The 22,832-nt window shown below is 39.4% G+C and overlaps 1 protein-coding gene across 1 annotated transcript in view; it reads left to right on the forward strand.

Annotated features, from left to right (window-relative positions):
* Nucleotides 1–22,832, forward strand: part of TMEM135 (transmembrane protein 135) — a 230,368-nt gene that overhangs the window by 16,560 nt on the left and 190,976 nt on the right. The window contains exons 2-3 of the mRNA XM_058663713.1: nucleotides 10,430–10,557; nucleotides 14,859–14,951. Coding sequence (XP_058519696.1) covers nucleotides 10,430–10,557; nucleotides 14,859–14,951 — 221 coding nt within the window. The remainder of the gene's footprint in view (nucleotides 1–10,429; nucleotides 10,558–14,858; nucleotides 14,952–22,832) is intronic.

The following is a 22,832-nucleotide window of genomic DNA, read 5'->3' on the forward strand; positions in this document are numbered from 1 at the left end:
GATATTTCTGTTTAGGTATGTTAAGGTGCGATATCAAGTGCCTGACTTCAACCTCTGCTCTTATTTATTAGTTGTGTGACTTTGGTCAGCTTTATCTCTCTTTGCCCCATCTTCTTATCTTTAGGTGTAATAACCATTTCCTAGGTTGTTATGAAGATTAAGTTGTTTACGACAGAGTCTGGCAAGCAATAAAGGCTACGTAAGTGTTTTTAAGAAAAAAATGGTAATCTTGCTAATAAAATATTTAAAAATAAATTCATTTTGTCAAGTTTCTTAAACACAGTTATTCTCACTCAGTGAGATTACCACCTAGGAAGTATTTGACTGCTTATGAAAACATTTTTCATTGACACAACTGCAGGAATAGTACTTACTGGTATTTAGAAGATAAGAGCTAGGGATGCTGTAAAATATGTCCTACATTTAATAGGTTAGCCTCCCACAGCAATAAATTGTCTGGCTCAAAATGTCCAGTAATGCTGAGGTTGAGAGATCCTGTTTCAAAAACTGGATTTGTTAGACCACATAGAAATACAATCTTCTACAAGAGTTTAATGATCAGATCCCGGGGCTAATAAAATGGCTAATTTAGAGCTTGGTAGTAATAAGGGAGTGGATTAGTCCCTTTGAGGACCAATTAGCTGTGACCATAGTCTGCAGTCCCAATACTAACCAACCATCTCCGTGGCAAATGTGAGGGTTTGATCACTTGGGGAAACAGACAAGGGAATGCCAAGGGGATAGAAATGAACAAGGTGAAATGCAGATAGTTCTGATGGGTATTTCCAATAATGATGTTAGTTATAGGCCTGGTCTTATACTTTGAAAATGTATTTTCATTTTATTTGAAAGAGAAAGACAGGTGGAGAGATAGCTTCTGTTCATTAGTTTATTCTACAGAGTGGGAGAGACAAAGAAGATAGAATATACAAAATTTATAGCTCTTGAGCCCAGTGTGGTAGCCTAGCAGCTGAAATCCTCACCTTGAACACGCTGGGATCCCACATGGGTGCCGGTTTGTATCCCAGCGGCCCCACTTCCGACATAGCTCCCTGCTTGTGGCCTGAAAGGGCAATCAAGGATGGCTCAAAGCCTTGTGACCCAGCACCCATGTGGGAGACCTGGAGGAGGCTCTGGTTCCTGGGTTTGGATTGGCTCACCTCTGGCCATTGTGGCTGGGGAAGGAGTGAATCAACGAATGGGAGATCATCTTCTCTGTCTCTCCTCCTCTCTCTTATTTGCCTTTGCAATAAAAAAAAAAATAAATCTTAAAAAAATTAATAGTTCTCTATCAATCTTCAGTCTTCAGTTTTTGTGTTAGTTTGTTCTTCCCAACTGCCTCACATGATCTTTGCTTAATGCCGTGTTATTGTCTTAAATCATGCTTGGAATATCTGTGAAGATATTTGGTTATACTTAGAATTTAGCTCTATGAGCCATCTCATGCTACTTTTTTCTAATGTTTATTTTTGTACTTACATGAAAGGTAGTGTGACACATGGGGGCAGCGAAGGAGAGGAAAGGAGAGTAGAAAGAGAGCTGGATAGGGTGAGCAAAAGGGAGAGAAATGGGCAGAGAGATCTGCCTGGCTTACTGGGTTTTCCTTTTCAGAGGTTTGCAGCAGGCAGGTCTGGGCTAAGCCAAAGCCAGGGGCCAGGAGCTCCATTTGGTGTCCCAAGGATAGCAGGGACTCGAGTATCTATTGGGATGTGCTTTGGCAGGAAGCTGGATCAGAATTGCAAATACTCAGACTCAAGTGCACTCTTATGGAACTGTGGGAATCTCAAGCAGAAGTTGGATCTCTGAGCCAGATGCCCATCCATCAGATTTTTAAAAAAGATTTATTTTTATTGGAAAGTCAGATATATAGAGAGGAGAGACAGAGAAGAAGATCTTCTGTCCACTGATTCACTCTCCAGGTGACAGCAACGACCAGTGTTGAGCTAATCTGAAGCCAGGAGCCAGGAGCTTCTTCTGGGACTCCCAACCAGGTGCAGGGTCCCAAGGCCTTGGGGTGTACTTGAGCACTTTCCCAGGTTACAAGCAGGGAGCTGGATGGGAAATGGGACCACTGGGATTAGAAGTGGCACCCATATGGGATCCCAGTGAGTGCAAGGTGAGGACTTTAGCCACTAGGCTACTGTGACGAGTATTCCCTGCTTTTTGTGGTGCATTAGCATTGAGGTAAACAGGAAATAGAGCAGCTAGAACTCTAGCTAGTGGTCAATATGTGTTTCCCATGGGCTTTCACCCATGCTCCTGTTGTCAGTGCCTGAAATTAATTTCTTTTTGTAGTATGAAGTAGGGGAATGACATGTGGCATAGCTGGTAAAGAGTGCCTGTAATGCTGGCATCTCATATGGGCACCTATTCAGTTCAAGTGCTGGCTACTTTGCTTCGAGTCCAGTCTCCGTAAATGGCCTGGGAAAAGCAATAGAGGAATGCTTAGGTAGTTGGAACCCTGCCACTCGCATGAGAGACCCACATGAAGCTCCTGGCCCTTGGCTTTGGCCTGGCCCAGCTCTGGTTGTTGGGGCCATTTGGGGAAAGAACCAGTGAATGGAAGCTCTCTCTTCCTGTGTCTTCCTCTCTAACTGCCTTAAAAAAAAAAGAACAAATATTTTTGAAAAACCACTCTATCACTGAAGAACAAGAGCAACACCACCAAGTATGAAGCAGAGATCAAAGTTTATTTTCTTTTATCCACATGGTTCTTTCAGGGTCATTTAATATTTCCAGAAAGTCGCATACTTATAGGAGTGAAAAAAGGAACATTTTTGGTATAATTTTAAGAATTGCGGAAATTGAAATCTAAAGGACATATAAAGATTCTATGTGGAAATAGTTTTAAAGTTAGAATTAAAAATCACATCTCCTTATTTTGTACTGTACCATGCAGATTATTTCTATTTTTTGATTTAATTTTCACTTAATAATTAGAACTTATTGTCTCCTACTTGTTTTCATCTGTATATTATGGGAAGTCTGAACAATTTCCCAAAGCAAAAAGAAAATAATCTGTTATCATCCATTGAGAGATAACCAGTGTGTTATATTCTAGTATTTGCTTATTTATGTATTTATTTATATATGTTATATTTTTATTTTAAATTTTGTGGTACAGTTTCATATAGGCTAGCATTCCCCCCAAACTCCACCCCCAACAAATTTTCCCCATGTTGCTACAATAGTATAGTCCTTCATAAGGAGTCATAATTGGATCAGTCTCTTATTTAAGTGTACCCAACATTGTTGGTACAGACAATGTCAGACAGTCCAACATCCCATTGTCTACACATGTCCAACAGTTTCATTTGTTCATTGCAAATTAATATTTTGTAGTTTACTTTTTCATTGTGTGTATTTTCACATTGTTAATTTCCTATAACCAGATTATATAAATATGAATAAATAAATGAATACAGGCATACATTTTGATTATAGTGTATGATGTTTATCTTTTTATAAATCTGTGAATGTGTTTGAAAAATTTAAAAGGAAGTAATGTTTTGGTTGAAGCAAATAAGTATTGAAGTTTGTTATGGATGTGGTGTTTTTGAAGGTATCTGCTGATGGCTGATGATGTTTTTGTAGATGCGTTCATGCGCTTTTAAAATGACTATGTGGCTTGGGGGATACGTTTAAACTAGTGGTTAGGATGCATGCCACTTGTGTCCATCTCCCATGTGAGTGTCTGGTTTGAGTCCTGTCTGTCCTGTCCTCCTGAGTCAGGATTTCTACTTATGTGTACAGTGTGAGGCAGCATGGGAAGGAAGGGGGGCCAAGTAGTTTGATCTTTGCCAGCCATGTGGGAGATCTTTGGGTTCTTCACTTCCTGTTGTGGCCAGTGTTTAGGGAGTGAATCAGCAGATAGGAGCCCTCATTGTTTCTGTCTTGTGTCTGTGATAAACAGACAAAGCTTCCTACGTGGTTAACATAACTACTGGAATGTTATTTGGTTAGACAAGTGCGTCCACACCTTTTTTTCACACTGTGGCATACTGTGGTATATAATGATATAGCACTCTGTAAAGCTGAACTGACAATCCTGGTCTGATTATTCAGACCTCTGAAAGGATCAGTATCTTAGCTACTCTGACTTTTTTAAAAGTTTTTTTTTTTTTTCATTTTTTAATGATACAGTTCTATAAGCTCAGGGGTTTCCCTCCCCTCCTCTCTGTTTCCCTCACTGCTATCCCGTATATTGTTACAGTAGTATAATCCTTTAAAAGCAGTCACAAGTTCATCATACTTCTATAGAAGTGTAGGCATAGAAAATTGTAGTTATAGACAATGGTAGAAAGTCCAGCGTCCTATTGTCAAGATGTATTTAACAGCTCCCTGCTTGTGGCTGTGGCCTGGAAGGGCAGTAGAGGATGGCCCAAAGCCTTGGGACCCTGCACCTGTGTGGGAGACCCGGGAAGAAACTCCTGGCTTCCGGCTTTGAATCGGCTCATATCTGGCCATTGCAGCCACTTAGGGAGTGAACCAGTAGAACCAAGATCTTTTTCTCTGTTTGTTCCTCCTGTACAACTGCCTTCCCAATAAAAACAAAATAAGTCTTAAAAAAAAAAAGTTAGGAGCCTGAACTCAACCCGTGCTTCCAGTGTGGTTGGCAAGGACCAGAATATTTGGTCCATAGTCTGCTGCCTCTCCGGGGCACGATAGCAGGAAGCTGGATCAGATACTTGGATGTGTCACATTCCATGCAGCATCTTAAATACCTGCTACTCCAGTTTTTGAGTGTTAGAAACAAAGCTTCTGCAAGCATCCATGTACAAGTTTTGTGTGAACCATATTTTCATTTCCCAGGAATACACACATAGGACTTAATGTATTGGTCTTATGAGAATTCTTGTTTAGCTTTTTAAGAAATTCTCAAATTGTTTCTCAGAATATAATACCGTTTCACGTTTCTATCAGTAACATTTGAATGATACAATTTCATCAAATCCTTGTTATAGTCATTATGTTTTATTTTAGCCCCATTGATAGATTTGTAGCGATATGTTATTGTGGTTTCAATGAATATTTCCCTAATGCTAATAGCATATTTGTTGTCTGTATATCCTGCTCTGTGAAATGCCTGCTCACTATTTTGCCCACTTTCTAATTGGATTTTTTTATATGTTCAATTTTGTGTGTGTTTAGAGAATATATTATGAATACCAGTTCCTAGGACCTGTAATTTGCAAGTGTTTACTCTGATTTGTTTTTATTATCTTAAGTCATTCACAGGAAAAAGTTTGCATTTTGATAAAGACATATTTATCGATTTTTCCTTTTATGATTTGTGCTTTTGTTGTCAAGTCTAAGAACTCCCCACTTGGTCTTATATCCCTAAGATTTTCTCCAGCTTTTGTCACTAAAAAATTATAGTTTTGTGTTTTACATTTATGTCTGTGACTCATTCTAAAGTGATTTTTATGTAAGGTATGAGAATTGTATTGAGATTCTTTTTACATATTTTTAAGCTAGGCCTATCTACTTGCTCTGGTATTATTTTTTGAAAAGGCTCTTTTTCTTCCATGCAGTTGCTTTTGTCAGAGTTCAGCATCTTACTGCCAAGGTATTTTCTACTGTTTCACTGGGAGTCCATCTTCGGTCTGGAAGCAGAAAGACATACACTATGTCTCATGTCGGGACATCCACTACACTTCTCTTATACATTCCCTTAAATGCAGAATCAGAAAACAGTCCACAACAGAGAAAAATTGGAAAAAATTTTTTCATCAACATGAAGTTGAACAACATGCTACAAAATTACGAATGCATTGCTAAAGTGATGAAAAAGAAAATCAAAAACCTTCTAGACACTGATGCTACTATATGACCTGAGTGGCACTGAAAAAACAACAAATAAAAACAAGAGCATCATTGTCTTGAGACTTAGCAAAAACAGTGTTGAAAGGACATTTACAACCTCAGGTGATTACAAAGCAATCCAGTCTCTTATAGGTGATTAATTAATGAATCACAAGAACTTACTGAAAACAATACAAATGACAAGGAAGTGCTAAAAAGGTATAATTCACCACAAAATAATTGATTTGGCACCAAACAACAGCAAATTGAAACAAGAAAGAGTCATTCCCTAAGAAGATGAGCAAAATAACCCCTCAGCTTTATTAACAGTGAATGTCACGAGGCAATAACCAGTTAAAATTGAAGATGAAACAGAAACGGTTCCAACTTTTTGCTCTTTATGTGGGTCGTGACACTGTTGGCGTAGCCAATAGTAGGGATTGCAGTTTTTTGTTGTCTAGGTATATTTAGAAGTTTCATTTGGAGTCTACCTTCGTTCCTAAGTAGAGATGCATTCTGTTGATTTTCACTGATTCCCGGTAGTCTGGTCTCCATTACATCCTTTGTTTGTGGGTTTTGTTTGTGTGAGTTTCTTCTCATTTTATTTTATTTTATTTTATTTTATTTTATTTTATTTTATTTTATTTTATTTTATTTTATATTATTTTTTGCTCTACATTTTCAATGGAAGTTGTCTTACACTAGAGTGAACATATGATATCTGTCCTTTTGGGACATAATAGTCTCCAGTTGGGCCCATTTGGATTCCGACAATAGAATTTCAATCTTTTTAATAGCTGAGTAGTATTCCTTAGAGTAGATGTACCACAGTTTCTTTATCCAGTTTTCTTTCAATGGACATATAGGTTGTTTCCATGTTTTTGTGATTGTTGATTGTGCTGCAATGAATACAAGGGTGCAAGTTGCTTTCTCATGTGTCAGATCCTTTGGATATATTCCCAGGAGTGGGACTGCTGGGTCATATGGTAAGTGAGTTTTCAGTTGCCTAAGTGTTCTCTACGCCAGCTTCCCTAGTGGTTGCACTAGCCTATGCAGTTGCTTTTGCACTTTAGTTGATGACACATTGGAAGTATTTGTGTGGATCTGTTTCTTAGATTTTTAAAATGTAATTTTTTATTTTGTTTTCAGTTTGAATTTTATGGTACAATTCCATAGGTTCTTGTATTCACTCCCCCCCTTAAGTGTCCACCCCCCACTGATTTTCCCTGTATTATTGCAATAGTATAGCCCTTCATAAGGAGTCATGATTCCATCAGTCTGTTATTTAAGCGTGCCCTGACATTGTTGGTACAGACAGTGCCAGACAGTCCAGCATCCCATTGTCTAGATATGTGCAACAGTTTCATTGGGAGTCCATATTTGATTCTTACTGTGTTCTGTTGATCTATCTCTCTGTCAATATCATACATTTCAGATGATGTGCACTAACATCTTGTAATCAGGTTCCTCCCATTTTATTCTCTTTAAAAACTTTCAAAAAGCTATTTTAATTCCTTTAGTTTTCTATATAAATGTTGGAAAAATCTTGTCTGTAGCTATAAAAATATTTCTGAGATTGTGATAGGAAATTGGTTAAACCTACATATTACTTGGCAGGAGAACTGGCATCATTACTATGTTGAAAATTATAATCCACGAACATACATATACCTCAATTATTTTACATATTCTTTGATTTCCTTCATTGTCTAATTTTCAGCATTTATGTGTTATAGATTTACATTGATGCTTTTCTATTTTTTAAAAAATTAAATGCCAGTATGTTTTAAATTCTGATATCCATGCATTTGTTGTTGTTACGTGGGAATTCAGTAGATTTTTTTTGTATGTTTATCAAGTGTTTTGCTACCTTGGTGGACTGTTTTGCATCTTCTGTATAGGCATTTGGATTATTTGCAGATTCCTTTGTAGCAGTGGGTTTTTTTCTGTAGCTACTTGAATATATAACAGTACCAGATTCTTCCCATTTTTGAGTCTAAAGAGGTATTACATTCCAAATCCTGAAGATACTAAGAACTCATGATATGACTGAGGATTAGGAGGAAGTTAAAGTGACAGCAAAATTTTATCCCTGATGGAGTGAATGTCATTCTGCTACTTGAGTTAGGAAACTCAGAAGTAAAATACAAGGAATTCTACTCTGCATATGTTGATTTATTTTGATGCTTTATAGGACATCTCTATTGAGATATTGGTAATATCTGAAGTAAAGACTTGGGATAAGGTATATAATTGGATGAACAGTTTAGGGTTATAATAGGAATTTCTACATTAAAATGTCAGCTGATATTGTGGTTGAATATATGTAGAATGGATAAAGAGCTGATGAAGAAATACTAACAAATACCATTTAGAAATACTGAAACAGAATGAGAAAAATGTGCTACCACTGAGACCACAGATATTTCTGTTATGTTTCCAGGACTATCTTAGAAAATTTAGCCAAATCTTTCTGACATCATCACCTGCCTGCTCCCATCACCCTGTAATCACTCTCTAGTAGTTATTTCCATAACTGTTTCTTCTTATTGTGCAACATTCACCACTCTGCCACATTATAGCTTATTGTTTTTTCCACATTATAGCTTATAGCTTTGAAGGGGAGAGCTAGATCTTGTTCTTCATTATTTTTCCTGCCTATGACTGTTGAAGTAAAGTAGGGATAGCTATTGTCAGAGACTTCAAGAGAGTGGAGGAAGAAGAAGTGAGTACAGGCATTGGGATTTGTTAATTACTATCCTTAGGGAACGTGTCCTCTCTAGAAAGGTGACAGGTGAATGGATACTTTTACACCCCTTTCTGTCTTCACTGATTATGTTTTTTTAACCTTTGATTCTTTGATATACTATTTCATCATGATAAAATAATACTGCTTCTTGTGACCTGTGTGAAGGTCACTGTTCTTCCAGATTCCCTTCTCAATGCTCAAACTACAGCCTCCTCCTGTGTCAGATACTGATCAATTTCCGTGGCATTGGCTATTACTGTATTAGTGACACTTCATCGTTCTTTAACATCTATGTCCATATCTTGAGTATATGATGATTTATATAATCTCATTTCCTATTACATTCACAGTATGTGCACTAAATATGTAAATATCATTCTTTTGGGAAGGGGACTGTCAGTCCTCTAAGCAGTGACTTAGCTGACTGTGCCACAGCACCCACCCCAGAAATCATGTCTAGATTTTTATGTACCATTACAAAATTATGTTAGGGTTTGGTTGTTTGCTTGTTTTAATCTAGATATCTCCCTTTTAAATTAAAACTTAACTAGCTCCCCCAAACAGTTAAAGCCAACTTAAAGTCCAAGTAGATGACTACAATTATTATTAATGTATTTATATAAAAGATTCCTTTGATAAACACCCTCAGTTCTCGGTAGAGGAAATTGTTTTCAAGTTGTGTTGTTGATACGATTTTTGTTGTTGTTTATTTAGATTTAGATTTTTGTTTATTTGAGAGGCAGAGAGAGACCACAAGCAAATGCAAGAATATTCCGTCTCAGGTCACTATATAGATCAGCAGGGCTGGTCTGAGCGAGGCTGGGAGTCAGAGGCTTGATCCAGTCTCCCTAGTGAGTGATAGAAACCTAATTACTTGAGCCATCACTGTTGTTCCCAGGATATCCACTGGCTTGCAGCTGGAGCCCGGATTTGGGCTGGGCATTCAACCCTGCCCTGATGTAGGAAGTGGGTGTCTAAATTAATGAGTAAGCTAAAAGCCCACCTTATTACTAGATTCTTTTTAAAACTAATTTTTCACATCTTTTGTTGATGGGCTCCAGGAGACTAGAAGTCAATAATTTTAATTTTACTTTTGTATTCATAGCATAATTTTTGCTTTATAGTAGTGATGTTTAAATAACTGTAAGCTCCTTTCACTGAGGTTCTAATAATAGCATAATAAAATCTGTGGCATAGTTTTGTTATAACATTGAATTTTTGTTTGAATTCCATCCTTTTTTCCTTTTGAAAGTAATTACATTTTTGTTTAAAAGTTTTTTTTATAGACTTGACTTATTTATTTAGATTGGAAAATTAGATTTACAGAGAGAAAGATAGAGGGGAAGATGTTCTGTCCTCTGATTCACTCCCCAAGTAGCCACAATGGCCGGTGCTGAGCTGATCTAAAGCCAGGAAGCAGGAACCTCCTCTGGGTCTCCAGCATGGGTGCAGGGTCTCAAGGCCTTAACCCATCCTCATCTGCTTTCCCAGACCACAAACGGAGCTGGATGTGAATTAGAGCAGTTGGTATACGGACTGACATTCATATGGGATTCAGGTGGATGCAAGTCAAGGATTTAGCCACTAGGCTGTTGTGCCGGGCCCTTGTTTAAAATGAGTAAGGGTATTATAAATTATTGCTTTAATAAGTGAAACTTACTCATCATAGGACCCATCTAGTAATTTCTGGTTGTACATTTTACCCTCAGTAGATTCAAGTGTGTTTTTTCTCTTTCTTTACAGTAGAGCCAATAAAACACTAGGATTTTTAGATTGCTTTTAAAATACAAACTTGTATTCACAGTAGCTCCGTGTAACAGGTAATTGAAGTGGAGAAAGTTGGTTGGATTAACCAAAAACCTTTCTCTTTTTCAGATTGCAGCAATTCTTCGGAAACGAAAATTAGACTATTATTTACATAAACTGCTTCCTGAGATCCTACAGTCTGCTTCCTTTCTGACAGCTAATGGGGCCTTGTATATAGCTTTCTTTTGCACTTTAAGGTTGGTATTCACAATCACCACCAAATGGTAATGCAAATTCCTTGGTGAAATGGAAACAGATGTTTATATATATATATATATTATGTGGGTCACTACCTCTATTTTTTTTGTTTAATCTGTGAAATGACATTTATCTCAAAGAAATATTTGTAAAACCAGAAGTTGTGGGCCACATGGTCTCAGCTTGTAATGGAAATTTCAAGTTATTTCAAAATAATGTAGCAGAATGGTTTAATATACTGCATATTTCCTAAAGCATGCTGTATTTACCAAATTGTCAAACAAGATTTCTTGGATTTTAGATTTCATTGATTAGGAATTTAGAGAACATAGATTAGGACCATGTCAAGGGAACAGACTTCAAAAGGACCATGGAATTAGCATATTCTATATAAAACAATAAGTTGATTCTTTGTAATGCTATTGGTTATTTGGTACTGATTCAGTCTTATGTACATTATTTATATTGCATGTTTCATGTATCTGAGTTACAGATAAAATTTAACATTTTAAGTAATGTGACAGTTCTAATATTTATTAGTTATTTACTTCTTTTTTTCTTTTTCATTCTTTTTCACCCCCCAACAATTGTTGAAAAATGCAAGGTAGTGTTTTTAATATCTTTTAAGTTAAAATATTAAACTTATAATATCCCCATATTAGGGTTCTTCATATAGCTCTGTAAATATGTTTTACCTGAAACTTAATATGTAATTCCAAGTGTCTTTTGGATTTTCTCTTTTAGAGCATTTATATTATAAGCTTTGATTATACAGTAAATAATTGCAGAGATTTTTATGCCAGTGAGAAAGTCATGCTTTTAAATTGGCTCATGTTCTTTGAACCCATTTGGTTAAATCGTGGAAGCAATAAGTGGGTGTAGTTAAGATAGCATCAGTGGGGACTGGCTTGGTAAACTAGTGGTTATAGTCCTCGCCTTGCACGCCTAGGATCCCATATGGATGCCAGTTCTAATCATGGCGGCCCCACTTCCCATCCGGCTCCCTACTTGCAGTTTGTGAAAGCAGTGGAGGATGGCCCAAAGCCTTGGGACCCTGCACCTGCATGGGAGACCTAGAAGAAGCTCCTGGCTCCTGACCTTGGATTGGCTCAGCTTCAGCCATTGTGGTCACTTGGGGAGTAAACCACTGGATGGAAGATCTTCCTCTCCGTCTCTCCTCTTCTCTGTATATTTGACTTTCCAATGAAAATAAATAAATCTTAAAAAAAAGCATCAAATGATTATCATATGCTGACAGAAATTTCATTTTGGGATAAAGAATAAAGGACTAGATGTTTTCGACAGCTGAGATTCAGTTGGGCTTTTCTTTGATCATATATAAGCATGTTGCTTATAATAAACTCGTGTTTATTAAAAAAAAAGCATCAGTGTTCCTGTTATAACTTACTCATCAAGTCCATTTTCCTTTAGTGGGTACATTCAGTAGTTTGTTAATTTCTTTGTGGATACTTTAAAATTAAAAACCATTTACTTTTTCATTTTATTTGAAAGGCATAGAGGCAGACAGAGATAATCCATTTGCTGCCTCACTCCACAAATATATCCAACAGTTAGGGTTGGACTAGGCCAAAACCATGGAGCCAGTACTGCCATCCTGGTTTCCCATGTTGGTGGCAGGGACTCAAACACTTGAGCCATCATCTACTACCTTTGAGGGTTCACATTGGCAGGAAGCTGGATTGGGAGTGAAGAAGCTAGGACTTGAACCAGGAACTCTGATAAGGGTAGTGGGCATCCCAAGTGATGACCCAACCACTGAGCCTAATACCTGACTCATCTTTATGGTTTTTATACTGGAGGGAAATCTACATCCATTCTTCTTCTGAAATCAAATGAGATTAGGCGCGTTCAGAATGGTATGGCTGTAGACTACATCCAGTTTTAAAAGGAAGCTTTTGGATATTCATATCTGTTATTCAATTAAAAGGACAATCTCATTCATAATCCCTTTAACACATATTTGTTTATTTTCACCTATCTCTTAAACAAGCAGAGAGAAAGAGGGAAAAAGCTTGCATCCTTTGATTCTGTCCCCAAATGTCCCCTGAGCCATGATCAGCTGTCTCCCAGGATCATTAGCAGAAAGCTGAACTGGAAGTGAAGGAGCTGGAACTTGATTGTATAAGAAATCTAATACAGAATACAAGTGCCCCAATCTGTAGTTTAGCTCACTGTGCCACAACACCTTCTCCTGATTGTGATGCTTTTTAAAAAAATATTTATCTAATTTCTCCAGCACTTTTTAGAAAAAATTTATTTGTTTTTTATTGGAAAGTCAGTTTCACAGAGAAAAGGAGAGACAGAAAGATCTTCCATCTGCTGGTTCACTCACCAAGTGGCCACAAGGCTGGAGATGAGCCAATCTGAAGTCAGGAGCCAGGAGCCAGGAGCTTCTTCCAGTCTTCCACATGGGTTCAGGGTCCCAAGGCCTTGGTGCATCCTTGACTGCTTTCCCAAGCCACAGGTTGGGAGCTGCAAGGAAAGTGGAGCAGCCAGGAAACTTTAGCCATCAGGCTATCGTGCAGGGCCCTATTGTGAGGCTTGATGACTGTGCATATATCTATGTAGTAGCTACCCCCTATAAAGTGCAACTTAGTAACTGACCAACTTTGTTCATATAATTTCTTATAATTTTTACTTGGTGCTTTTCACTTTTTGAAACATATTTTTTTTGAAAGGAGAGAAATTTCCTATCTACCACTTTCCTTTTCTTTCTTTAAAAACTGTAGGAGGTATCGGCGTGGAGGTGTAGCATTCTCAGCTTCAGCCTGCAGCTCCAGCATCTCATCTGGGTGCTGATGTGAGTCCTGGATACTCCATTTCCAATCCTGGTCTCAGTTGATGACTGGGAAAGCAGTGGAGTCTTTGGGCTCCTGAACTCCTGTGGGAGTTTTGAAGGAAGCTCCTGGCTCCTTTCTTCAGATTGGCCCAACTCTGGCCATTGCAACTATTTGGGAAGTGAACCAGTAAATGGAATAGCTCTTCTTCTCTCTCTGTAACTGCCTTGCTAGCAAAAATATGTAAATCTTTTTTTTTTTTTTAAGATTTATATATTTTTATTGGAAAGGTACATTTATAAAGAGAAGGGGAATCAAAGATCTTCTGTCTGCTGCTTCAGCTCCTAAGTGGCCACAATGGCCAGAGCTGAGTTGATCTGAAGCCAGGAGCCTCCTCTGGGTCTCCCAAATGGTTGCAGGAGCCCAAGGCCTTGGACCACCCTCCACGGGCTCTCCCAGGTTACAAGCAGGGAGCTGGAAGGAAAGTGGAGCTGCTAGGATACAGACTGTGCAAGGATTTAGCCACTAGGTTATTGCGCTGGGCCCGAGAATAAGTAAATCAAAACAAAACAAAGGAACTGATAGTTAGTTATTCATATTATATTAGGGACTAGGAATATATTCTTGTGAATGAAAAATTAAAATTAAAATTTAATTAAAAATTAAAAGGTTATAGGAGCATAGATGGAAAAGCATTTGTTAAATATGTGTTGAAAAAATAATAGCAGTAATAATTGTAATCACAGTTAATCTCTGCTTAGGCCCTATTGTGTACCTACATGTTGCTGGGAAATACCTCATTTAGTGTTCATGACAGCTGTATGATATGAGAGAGGTAATCTTAGTATTCCTACTTGGTAAGTAAAGATACTTGAGGACGCAGGGGATTGGAGTAGCTAACTGATTTGAACCCAGGGTATGAATCACTGACTACGGTGACTCAGCTACTGGAGGGAGAGCTATCCAATGGTTTGCTGTTTTAAGAGTTTTAGCATGGGCTTGGCGGCGTGGCCTAGTGGCTAAGGTCCTCGCCTTGATCCCATATGGCAGCTGGTTCTAATCCCGGCAGCTCCACTTCCTCTCTATCTCTCCTCCTCTCAGTATATCTGACTTTGTAATGAAAATAAAATAAATCTTTAAAAAAAAAAAAAAAAAAAAGAGTTTTAGCAGATGATGGGAAGGGACCTAACAAAGGCAGGGACAATGAGTTGCAGAAGATTTTGAGATAGCAATTGCAGAATTTACATCTCAGATTTAATGTGTGTGGTAAGGGAAGCAAACTTGAGGATAAGTCTGTCAATTTTAAATGGATATTGAATATCATTAAGGAAAAATAATATATGGCAGCAGGGAAGAGAGAAATGAGTTTGGTTTGAAAATATTGAATTTGAGATGCTGTGGAACATTTGTATAGAGAATGTACTGATAAGATAAACTTCTCTTTGTATTAATGGAAATGAACAACTGAAAATTTCATGCAAAAATTCAAATTTGAATTTCAGGAAAATACTTGGAAAATTTTACTCATGGACTCCTGGCTTCGGTGCCGCTTTGCCAGCGTCTTATATGGCCATTCTAATCGAAAGGAAAAGCAGGTAAGATTTTACATGTTTTTCAGTAGAACTGATTATGTGTCCCTTATTCCAATTAGAAATTTTTGTTTTGTTTTATGATAGTCCAGTACTAGGAAGTATTTCTAGATGCATTTGTTTTTAGTTCTGCAAATATCTGAATGGAAGTTAATATTATTATTTATATTTAAGTTTATAAAATATAAAAATTAACATACAGCAATACCACTCTTTGGTGTACTGAAATTGTGGAGTGCTATGAAGTAATAAATACAAGTTTTGGTTTTTTTTTTTAAACTTTGGGAGACAGGTGGACAAACACAGAAAAAATACTTCCCAAATGCTGATTCATTGGCTAGGTGCCCAGTGACTTGGAGTCCTGTCCAGTTCTTCATGCTTGCAGAAAGGGCCAAAGTACATGAGCAACAGCACACTGGCATCAAAAGCATGTCTGGGAGCTGCACCCAGCCACTCTGTAACGTGGTACGGGCATTCCAGTAGTTATCTTCACTGTTTCACGAAATGACTGCCATGGCATATGCAAATTCAGTACAAAACTTTTCCATTGTTATGACATCATTTCATACCTAAGAAAATTAAAGTAGATTTGTGCTTTGCTTTAGGCTCATTTGCTTACCTCATTTAAATCAGGTTTTTTTTTTTTTTAAAGATTTATTCATTTTATTACAGCCAGATATATACAGAGGAGAGACAGAGAGGAAGATCTTCCCTCCGATGACTCACTCCCCAAGTGAGCCGCAACGGGCCGATGCGCGCCGATCCGAAGCCGGGAACCTGGAACCTCTTCCGGGTCTCCCACGCGGGTGCAGTGTCCCAATGCATTGGGCCGTCCTCAACTGCTTTCCCAGGCCACAAGCAGGGAGCTGGATGGGAAGTGGAGCTTCCGGGATTAGAACCGGTGCCCATATGGGATCCCGGGGCTTTCAAGGCGAGGACTTTAGCCGCTAGGCCACGCCGCCGGGCCCATAAATCAGGTTTTAATTCATCTTGTCATTACAAATATTTTTGATTGTTATCAAATTGAATCTTTCCTTCTGAACCAGTAGGATTTCTATAAAATATTGCAAATTTATGTGAACTGTCCAGTCAGATAAAGTGAAGCTTTTGCTATCTCATTAATAATAACTTTAAAATCTATTTTTTGTTTTATTCATTTAAAAAAACAGTGAGACAAAGATATGTTCCTGTCTGCTGGGTCACTGGCCAGGTTCTTTCAATGTCAGGATTATGAAAGTCAATCCAGTTGTTCCAGTAGGTGGTAGCAACCCAGTTAAGAAGCTGATACTGCCAGCTGCCAGGGCCTGCACTGACAGGAACCTGGAGTCAGGAGATGTTGAGCCCTGATGTTCTGATATGTGTCACAGGTGTCTAAATTGCTTGGCTAAATACCCACTCCCAGTAATTTTTTTCTCTGTTGTTTGAGAGATTTATCTTCTTCTGTTCCAAAGAATCAATATTGGGTAATATGTTAAAAATGTTGTTCGTGAAAATGCTTATTCCAGTTAATAACTTCCTAGCCAGAGTAGCAATGGGTGTTCTCAGTCGGACCACTGAAGCAGCTCATAATTAAGAGCAGCTGAATTTTTGTGTTTGTGTTTCATTTTATCATGGTGCTTTGGGTGTTTGGTATTACTAAACTGAAAGGAGAATTGGATATAACCGCAGCGAAATGAGGTCCGTAATGGTAGAAACACAGCAGAGAGAAAGTGCAGTGTGGACTTAGAACTGTATTGTCCAGCTGTGCATTGTCTGGCTCTGTCACTTACTGTGTGTCCTCTATGGCTTATTCTTTATCTTAAAAATGAAACTAGTAGTAATTATTTTTAGAGTGGCTCAGAGAATTAATTGAGTAATATATGTAAAAATTCATAAGAATTTGCTACATCTGAAGGATTACTGTTAGCTAAATTAGTGAGTGATACTGAGTATCTTTGCATGCCCTTTTTGTCCATTTTCATATTTTCTTTGGAGGACTGTGTGTGTCTATTCATTTAGATCTTTTTCTCAGTTTTTAAATTTGGCATTTTTTTTTCTTTGAAAAACATTTACTTGAGAGAGAGAAAGAAATGTGGCTCCTATCTGCTGATTGGTTTCCCCAGTGCCTATAACATTTGACATGGGCCAGGCCCAAGCTGGGAGACAGAAATGCAGTCTGTACCTTCCACGTGGGTGGCAGGGATCAACTGTTTGAGCCATCCTTTGCTCCCTCTGATGGTGTGCATCAGCAGGAAGTTAGAATCAGGATCAGACAGGGACTCTGGTATCTGGGATGGGCATCCGAAATGGCATTAGAATTGGCAGGTCAACTTCTTGGCCCAGAGTTACTTACCTTTTAATTCCTGAATTGTAGATTCTTTAGAAGTTTTAGGGTTCAGTCCTTTGCTAGATACACAGTTTGCTCCTGTTCAGTGTGTGTGTTTTCACTTGATTGTGTCCTTTGAAGCACAAGAATTCTTGGTTTTGATAAAGTCCAGTTATCTATTTTACTCTTATGTTGATTATGTTTTTGCTGTCATATTTAGAAACTCTTACTAACACAAAGATTTACCTGTATGTCTTTATTTCTCTTTGTCACTTTTATGAGCTTAGCTGTTTTGTCTATTCATCTATTCATCTTAACTCTTTCATCTATTTTGCATTAATTTGTGCATAAGGTGTGAGTAGAGGTGGGTATTACATTTTTAAGTCTCATTTCCCCCATATTTTGTACTATTTATAAATGCAGGTGATTTTTGCATGTTTATCTTTATTTACATGACTCCCATGACTGATTAGCTCTAGTTTAGGTGCCTTCCTCATTGTGTCCTTTAGTTCTACTTGTTTTGTCTTATTGTGTTAATCCATCCCCAGATGCTTACAGCACTTGTAGACATTTTTCCCTGACTTCACGGGAGGATGTTCAGTGTTTCATCATTAAGTCTGATTTTTGCTGTCGCGTGTTTTTATTTTTATTTTTTTATTTTTGGAATGCCTTTATCAAGTTTGAAAGCACACATTTCCATCTTGAGAATTTATTTTGAATGGGTATTGTATTTTGTAATATGTCTTTTTTGAATCAGTGATATGATCATTTGACTTTTCTTCCTTAGTCTGTAGTTTTTTTTAAAATTTTTTTTATTATTTATTATTTTAATTCATTAATTACATTGTATTATGTGACACAGTTTCATAGGTACTTGGGTTCTCCCCACCCCTCCCCAAACCTTCCCACCATGGTGGATTCCTCCACCTTGTTGCATAACCACAGCTCAAGTTCAGTTGAGATTCCCCCATTGCAAGCGTATACCAAACATAGAGTCCAGCATCTTATTGTCCAGTCAAGTTCAACGGCTTCTTAGGTATACCCTCTCTGGTCTGAAGACAGAGCCAGCAGAGTATCATCCCAGTCAATTAGTCTGTAGTTTTTTTTTAAGTATTAGTGAGGTCAAGGTTGGTGTTAGTACTGTTTATTTACATCAGTGTTTCTTAACCTTGGCACTGTTAACACATTTTGAGTCAGGTACTTCCGTGTTGAGCAATCTGTCCTGTGCATTAGAATTCCCTTCCTGTTCTCACCACATCAGGAAAACCGAAATGTTTGAACATATGAAATGTCCTGATGGGACAAGCTACTCTTTGTGGAGAATTATTGAGCTATATCTTTAGTACCTTTTTTGGACTAGTTTATCATTTACTGAGAGAATGGATTAAGAGGTCCATCTGTGGTTTTAAATGGTCATTTTTCTTTATCAATTTCTCTGATGCTTTTATTATAATATGTATCTTGCCAATTCTTCATGATGCTTTGAAGAATATGAAGCATTCTCCTATAGCTTGGATACCTTTTCTTCTAAAACATTTTTATTTGATATTAATGTAACATGGTATACATAGTATAGTTTTCTTTCTGATTAATTTCAACTGTCTGTATGTTTTTGGTCATGCTATGTTTTATCAGAACCGCGGTAGTTGACTCTATTTTAAAACATCTGTTCGTCTACGGCCATACCGCCCGTATCAATGTACCTGATCTCGTCTGATCACGAAACATCTGTTCTATCAGTTTTGGTTTTTTTTTAAGGGTTTGTTTACTTATTTCAAAGAGTTACAAACACAGAAGGAGAGACAAAATGAGAGCTTCCATCTGCTGATTGATTCCTCACATGGCTACCATGGCCAGGGCTGGGCCAGGGCTGGGCCAGGGCTGAAACCAGGAGCCAGAAACTGCATCTAGGTCTCTCACATGGGCTAACTTCCTTTACTTTTTTTTTTTATTGGTTACATTGCATTATGTGACACAGTTTTATAGGCACTGGGATTCCCCCCGCCCCTCCCCAAACCCCCCAGCCCTCCCCCCATGGTGGACTCCTCCACCCTGTTGCGTTACCACAGTTCAAATTCAGCTGAGATTGTTTCATTGAAAGCATCTACCAGGCATAAAGTCCAGCATCTTATTGTCCAGATAAGTTCATCAGTTCCTTGGGGAGACCATCTCTGGTCTGAAGGTAGAGCTGGTAGAGTGTTTTTGACATTTCAAAGGATCTAAATTGCTGCCACTCTCACCACTCCAAGCACAATGCGGTCTCTGGAGAATCCACTATTGACATAGTCCATCATAGAGTCTCCATTTACCCAGCACTTACATTGCTGACACATAGCTGAGGTGGTTGATCGACCTGCTCTGTCCTCCGTCAGCTGATGCTTAGCGTTCTGAGTCTGAAAGCTCGACTGGGGAAATCCCTAAGAGCCTTTCTCTGAGATGTTCCCAGACCAAACTCCTGTATGTACTGGCAAGAACCGGGCCTGTCACAGTCCATTGCCCCTATCAGCTGGCAGTTGCAGTTGCTGGGCTGGTTCTGTCTTCAGCCCCGCCTTCCACTGGAACCCATGGGTATCCGCAGTCCAGACTGGCTCTACCCAGCACATACTTGGCCCTCGCCCGAGCCACTGGGGGCTGCCGTCCAGTTGGAGCGACCCACAATAACCCCACCAGACTCGCCCCCTGCCCTGGTTTGCCAATATGTTTGTCCAGTCTATCCCACATTCCCATCTGCTCTCATACATGTCAATGGGCATGAGAACCATGTCCCATCTAACCAGCTCAACTACCCAGCCCTCACGGATGTTGTTGGGTGTCTCTCTGTCTAGCCACCCCAACCCCTGCCCTAGCTTTCGTGCCCTCCCATGGGGGTTGGTAACCCAAGAGAGGAGCCCACTGTTCCCCTCCCAGGCCACTCCCTCTCCCGGATTGTGTAGTCTCCGGGTGGTTCTGTGGTTTAACTTGACAGAACTAGCCCCCAGTGCCAGCTTCTGCCAGCTGATGCTGCGGCCAAGCCCCAACAACCCTCACCCACTCTAATTGTAGATTGCACCAGTAGGAACAATCAGCCCAGCCTGGTTCTTCCCTGATCTGGTCCTCATGAGGCGCACAGGTGCAGTAGCCCTGCCTGGTCTGGTCTGCCCCCATCCCTGCTCACGCTCTCCAGTGGGAGTAGCTGTTCAGCAAGGGAACCACCCCTTATTCCCCTGCCGGTTCTGCCCCCTCCCGTCCTGGCTCTCACATGTGCTGGTTGGGTGCTGCAGTCACGTCTGGCACAGGCAACCTCACCTTGGCATTCTGCATTGTGAACTGCTTTTGTCACGACCAGACCTGGCTCCACTCACACTCTGTTCCAGTGTTCAGATTTGCCAGTGGGTGACGTGAACTGATTCAGCCTGGTCCACCCCCGACCCATGCCAAATGTATGCCAGTGGGACACTTTCTATGACCTCTTGGCTGTATCCTTCCATGCTTCTTGCGCTTACCTGCAGCGTCTGTGACCTGCCAGAGGAGTTGCCCAGGCTCCTCCATCAGAACCCCTCCAAGTGCCAGATTTCGCGCATACCAGTGGGTCCATGAGCCAGCACTACTCAGCTCACCTCCTGTCTTAGCAGGAACAGTGGCCTCTCCTAACTGGCCTTCAACCCATTCTGGCTCTTGCTGTTGGATGTTTCAGCCCAGCCATGGTGCATCCATACCTACATATAGTTCATATATGGCTCAGTTGGGGTTGAGACCTAACCTAGTCCATCCCACATCTACCCTGGTCCTCCAGAACACTAGAAGGTGTTGCAGTCTGGCCTCACCTGGTGCGTCTTGTCCCAGTCCACACTTGTGCCAAGGGAGACTACAACTGTATCCTGACCAGAACGCAGCCCCACTCCAGGAAAAGCAAAGTTGAGAGAGAGAGAGAGAGAGAGAGAGAGAGAGAGAGAGATCTTCCATCTGCTTGTTGACTCCCAGAGTTGACAGGCAGAGTTGGCCAGTTCAGAGCCAGGAACCCAGCAGGGATCCCGTGAGGGTGCCAGGGACCAAGGACTTGAGCCAGCCTGTGCTGCTTTCCCAGGTTTGAATTGGGAGCCAGGAGCTTCTTTTGGGTCTCCTATGTGGGTATAATAGCCCAAGGAAGGAGGCCAGCCTCTGCTGTTTTCTCAGGCCAAAAGCAAGGAGCTGAATTGAAAGTGAAACAGCTGAAATATGAAGCGGCACCCATTTGGTGCCATTGCAGAAGTCAGAGGCTTAGCTTGCTGTGCCACTGTACTGGCCCCTTTCTCTTAGGCCTGTAGTAGGGAGATAAGAAGTGGAATGGCTGTGATGTGAACTGGCATCTATGTGGAATGCTAGTGTCCTGTGTGGGATACTAATGTCTAAAGCTATTCCACGGTACTGGCCTCCTAGTTGTGCATTTTAATTAAATTCATGTAGTTCAATTTTCAGTGCTTTTATTTATATGGCTGAGTTTGACCTTTTTGACCTATTTTAGCATTTGTTTTGTTTATTTATTTATTGTTCTTTATCTTTTTTGCAGTATTTAAGTTTAAATTAAAAGTGTGTGTGTGTGTGTGTGTGTGTGTGTGTGTGTGTGTGTGTGTTTGCTCCATGGGCTATGCTATGCATACTTAACCTTTCCAACTCCTTAGTGTTAGTATTTTACCACCTTGCAGAATGAAAAGCTGCTTATGTAGGATGTTTTTCTTTTTTCTCTTTGAATACTAACATTAATTTGAATTTAATAGCATTTAAATTGGTATTAGAAGCAGTAAGTACTTAGATCATAAAGAAAGGTTTCCTAGAAGTGAAGTGATAATATTTATTTGGGTTGTATGCTTATTTACTTTTTTTATCCTGTTTTGGTAGGTGAAATGTTTTAAGTTTCCTATTTTGTATTCCTTGTAGGTACATTTTTGCACCAGATTTTCATTTTTAGACAGTTGTTCACAAAAAACTGTAGGTGTTTTAGTCTGCTCTAAATATTAATTGAAGTATTTTGATTATTTTAAAGACAATCAAAAAAATTTTTTTTAAAGATTTATTCATTTTATTACAGCCAGATATGCACAGAGGAGGAGAGACAGAGAGGAAGATCTTCCGTCCCGATGATTCACTCCCCAAGTGAGCCACAATGGGCCGATGCTATGCCAATCCAAAGCCGGGAACCTGGAACCTCCTCTGGGCCTCCCACGCGGGTGCAGTGTCCCAAAGCATCGGGCCATCCTCAACTGCTTTCCCAGGCCACAAGCAGGGAGCTGGATGGGAAGTGGAGCTTCCGGGATTAGAACCGGTGCCCATATGGGATCCCGGGGCGTTCAAGGCGAGGATTTTAGCCGCTAGGCCACGCCGCCGCCGGGCCCGACAATCAAAAATTTAAGTGTAGCGTTACTTAACTTTTTAAAAACTGTTCTCATGATTGCAGAACAAAAATAGATTTTCCCTCATGATTGTTACATAAATGAACTCTCTGTGACAGTTGTTGTTTTAGTTTCCTTGACTGTTAGGTGATATGGTTAATAATAGAAACAACTTTATTGTGCTACTTAAAGGGAGTTGCATATGTCTAGGCAATTCAACCACAAATTCTGATAACA

Source organism: Ochotona princeps, chromosome 4, assembly GCF_030435755.1.
Source record: "Ochotona princeps isolate mOchPri1 chromosome 4, mOchPri1.hap1, whole genome shotgun sequence".
NCBI lineage: Eukaryota > Metazoa > Chordata > Mammalia > Lagomorpha > Ochotonidae > Ochotona > Ochotona princeps.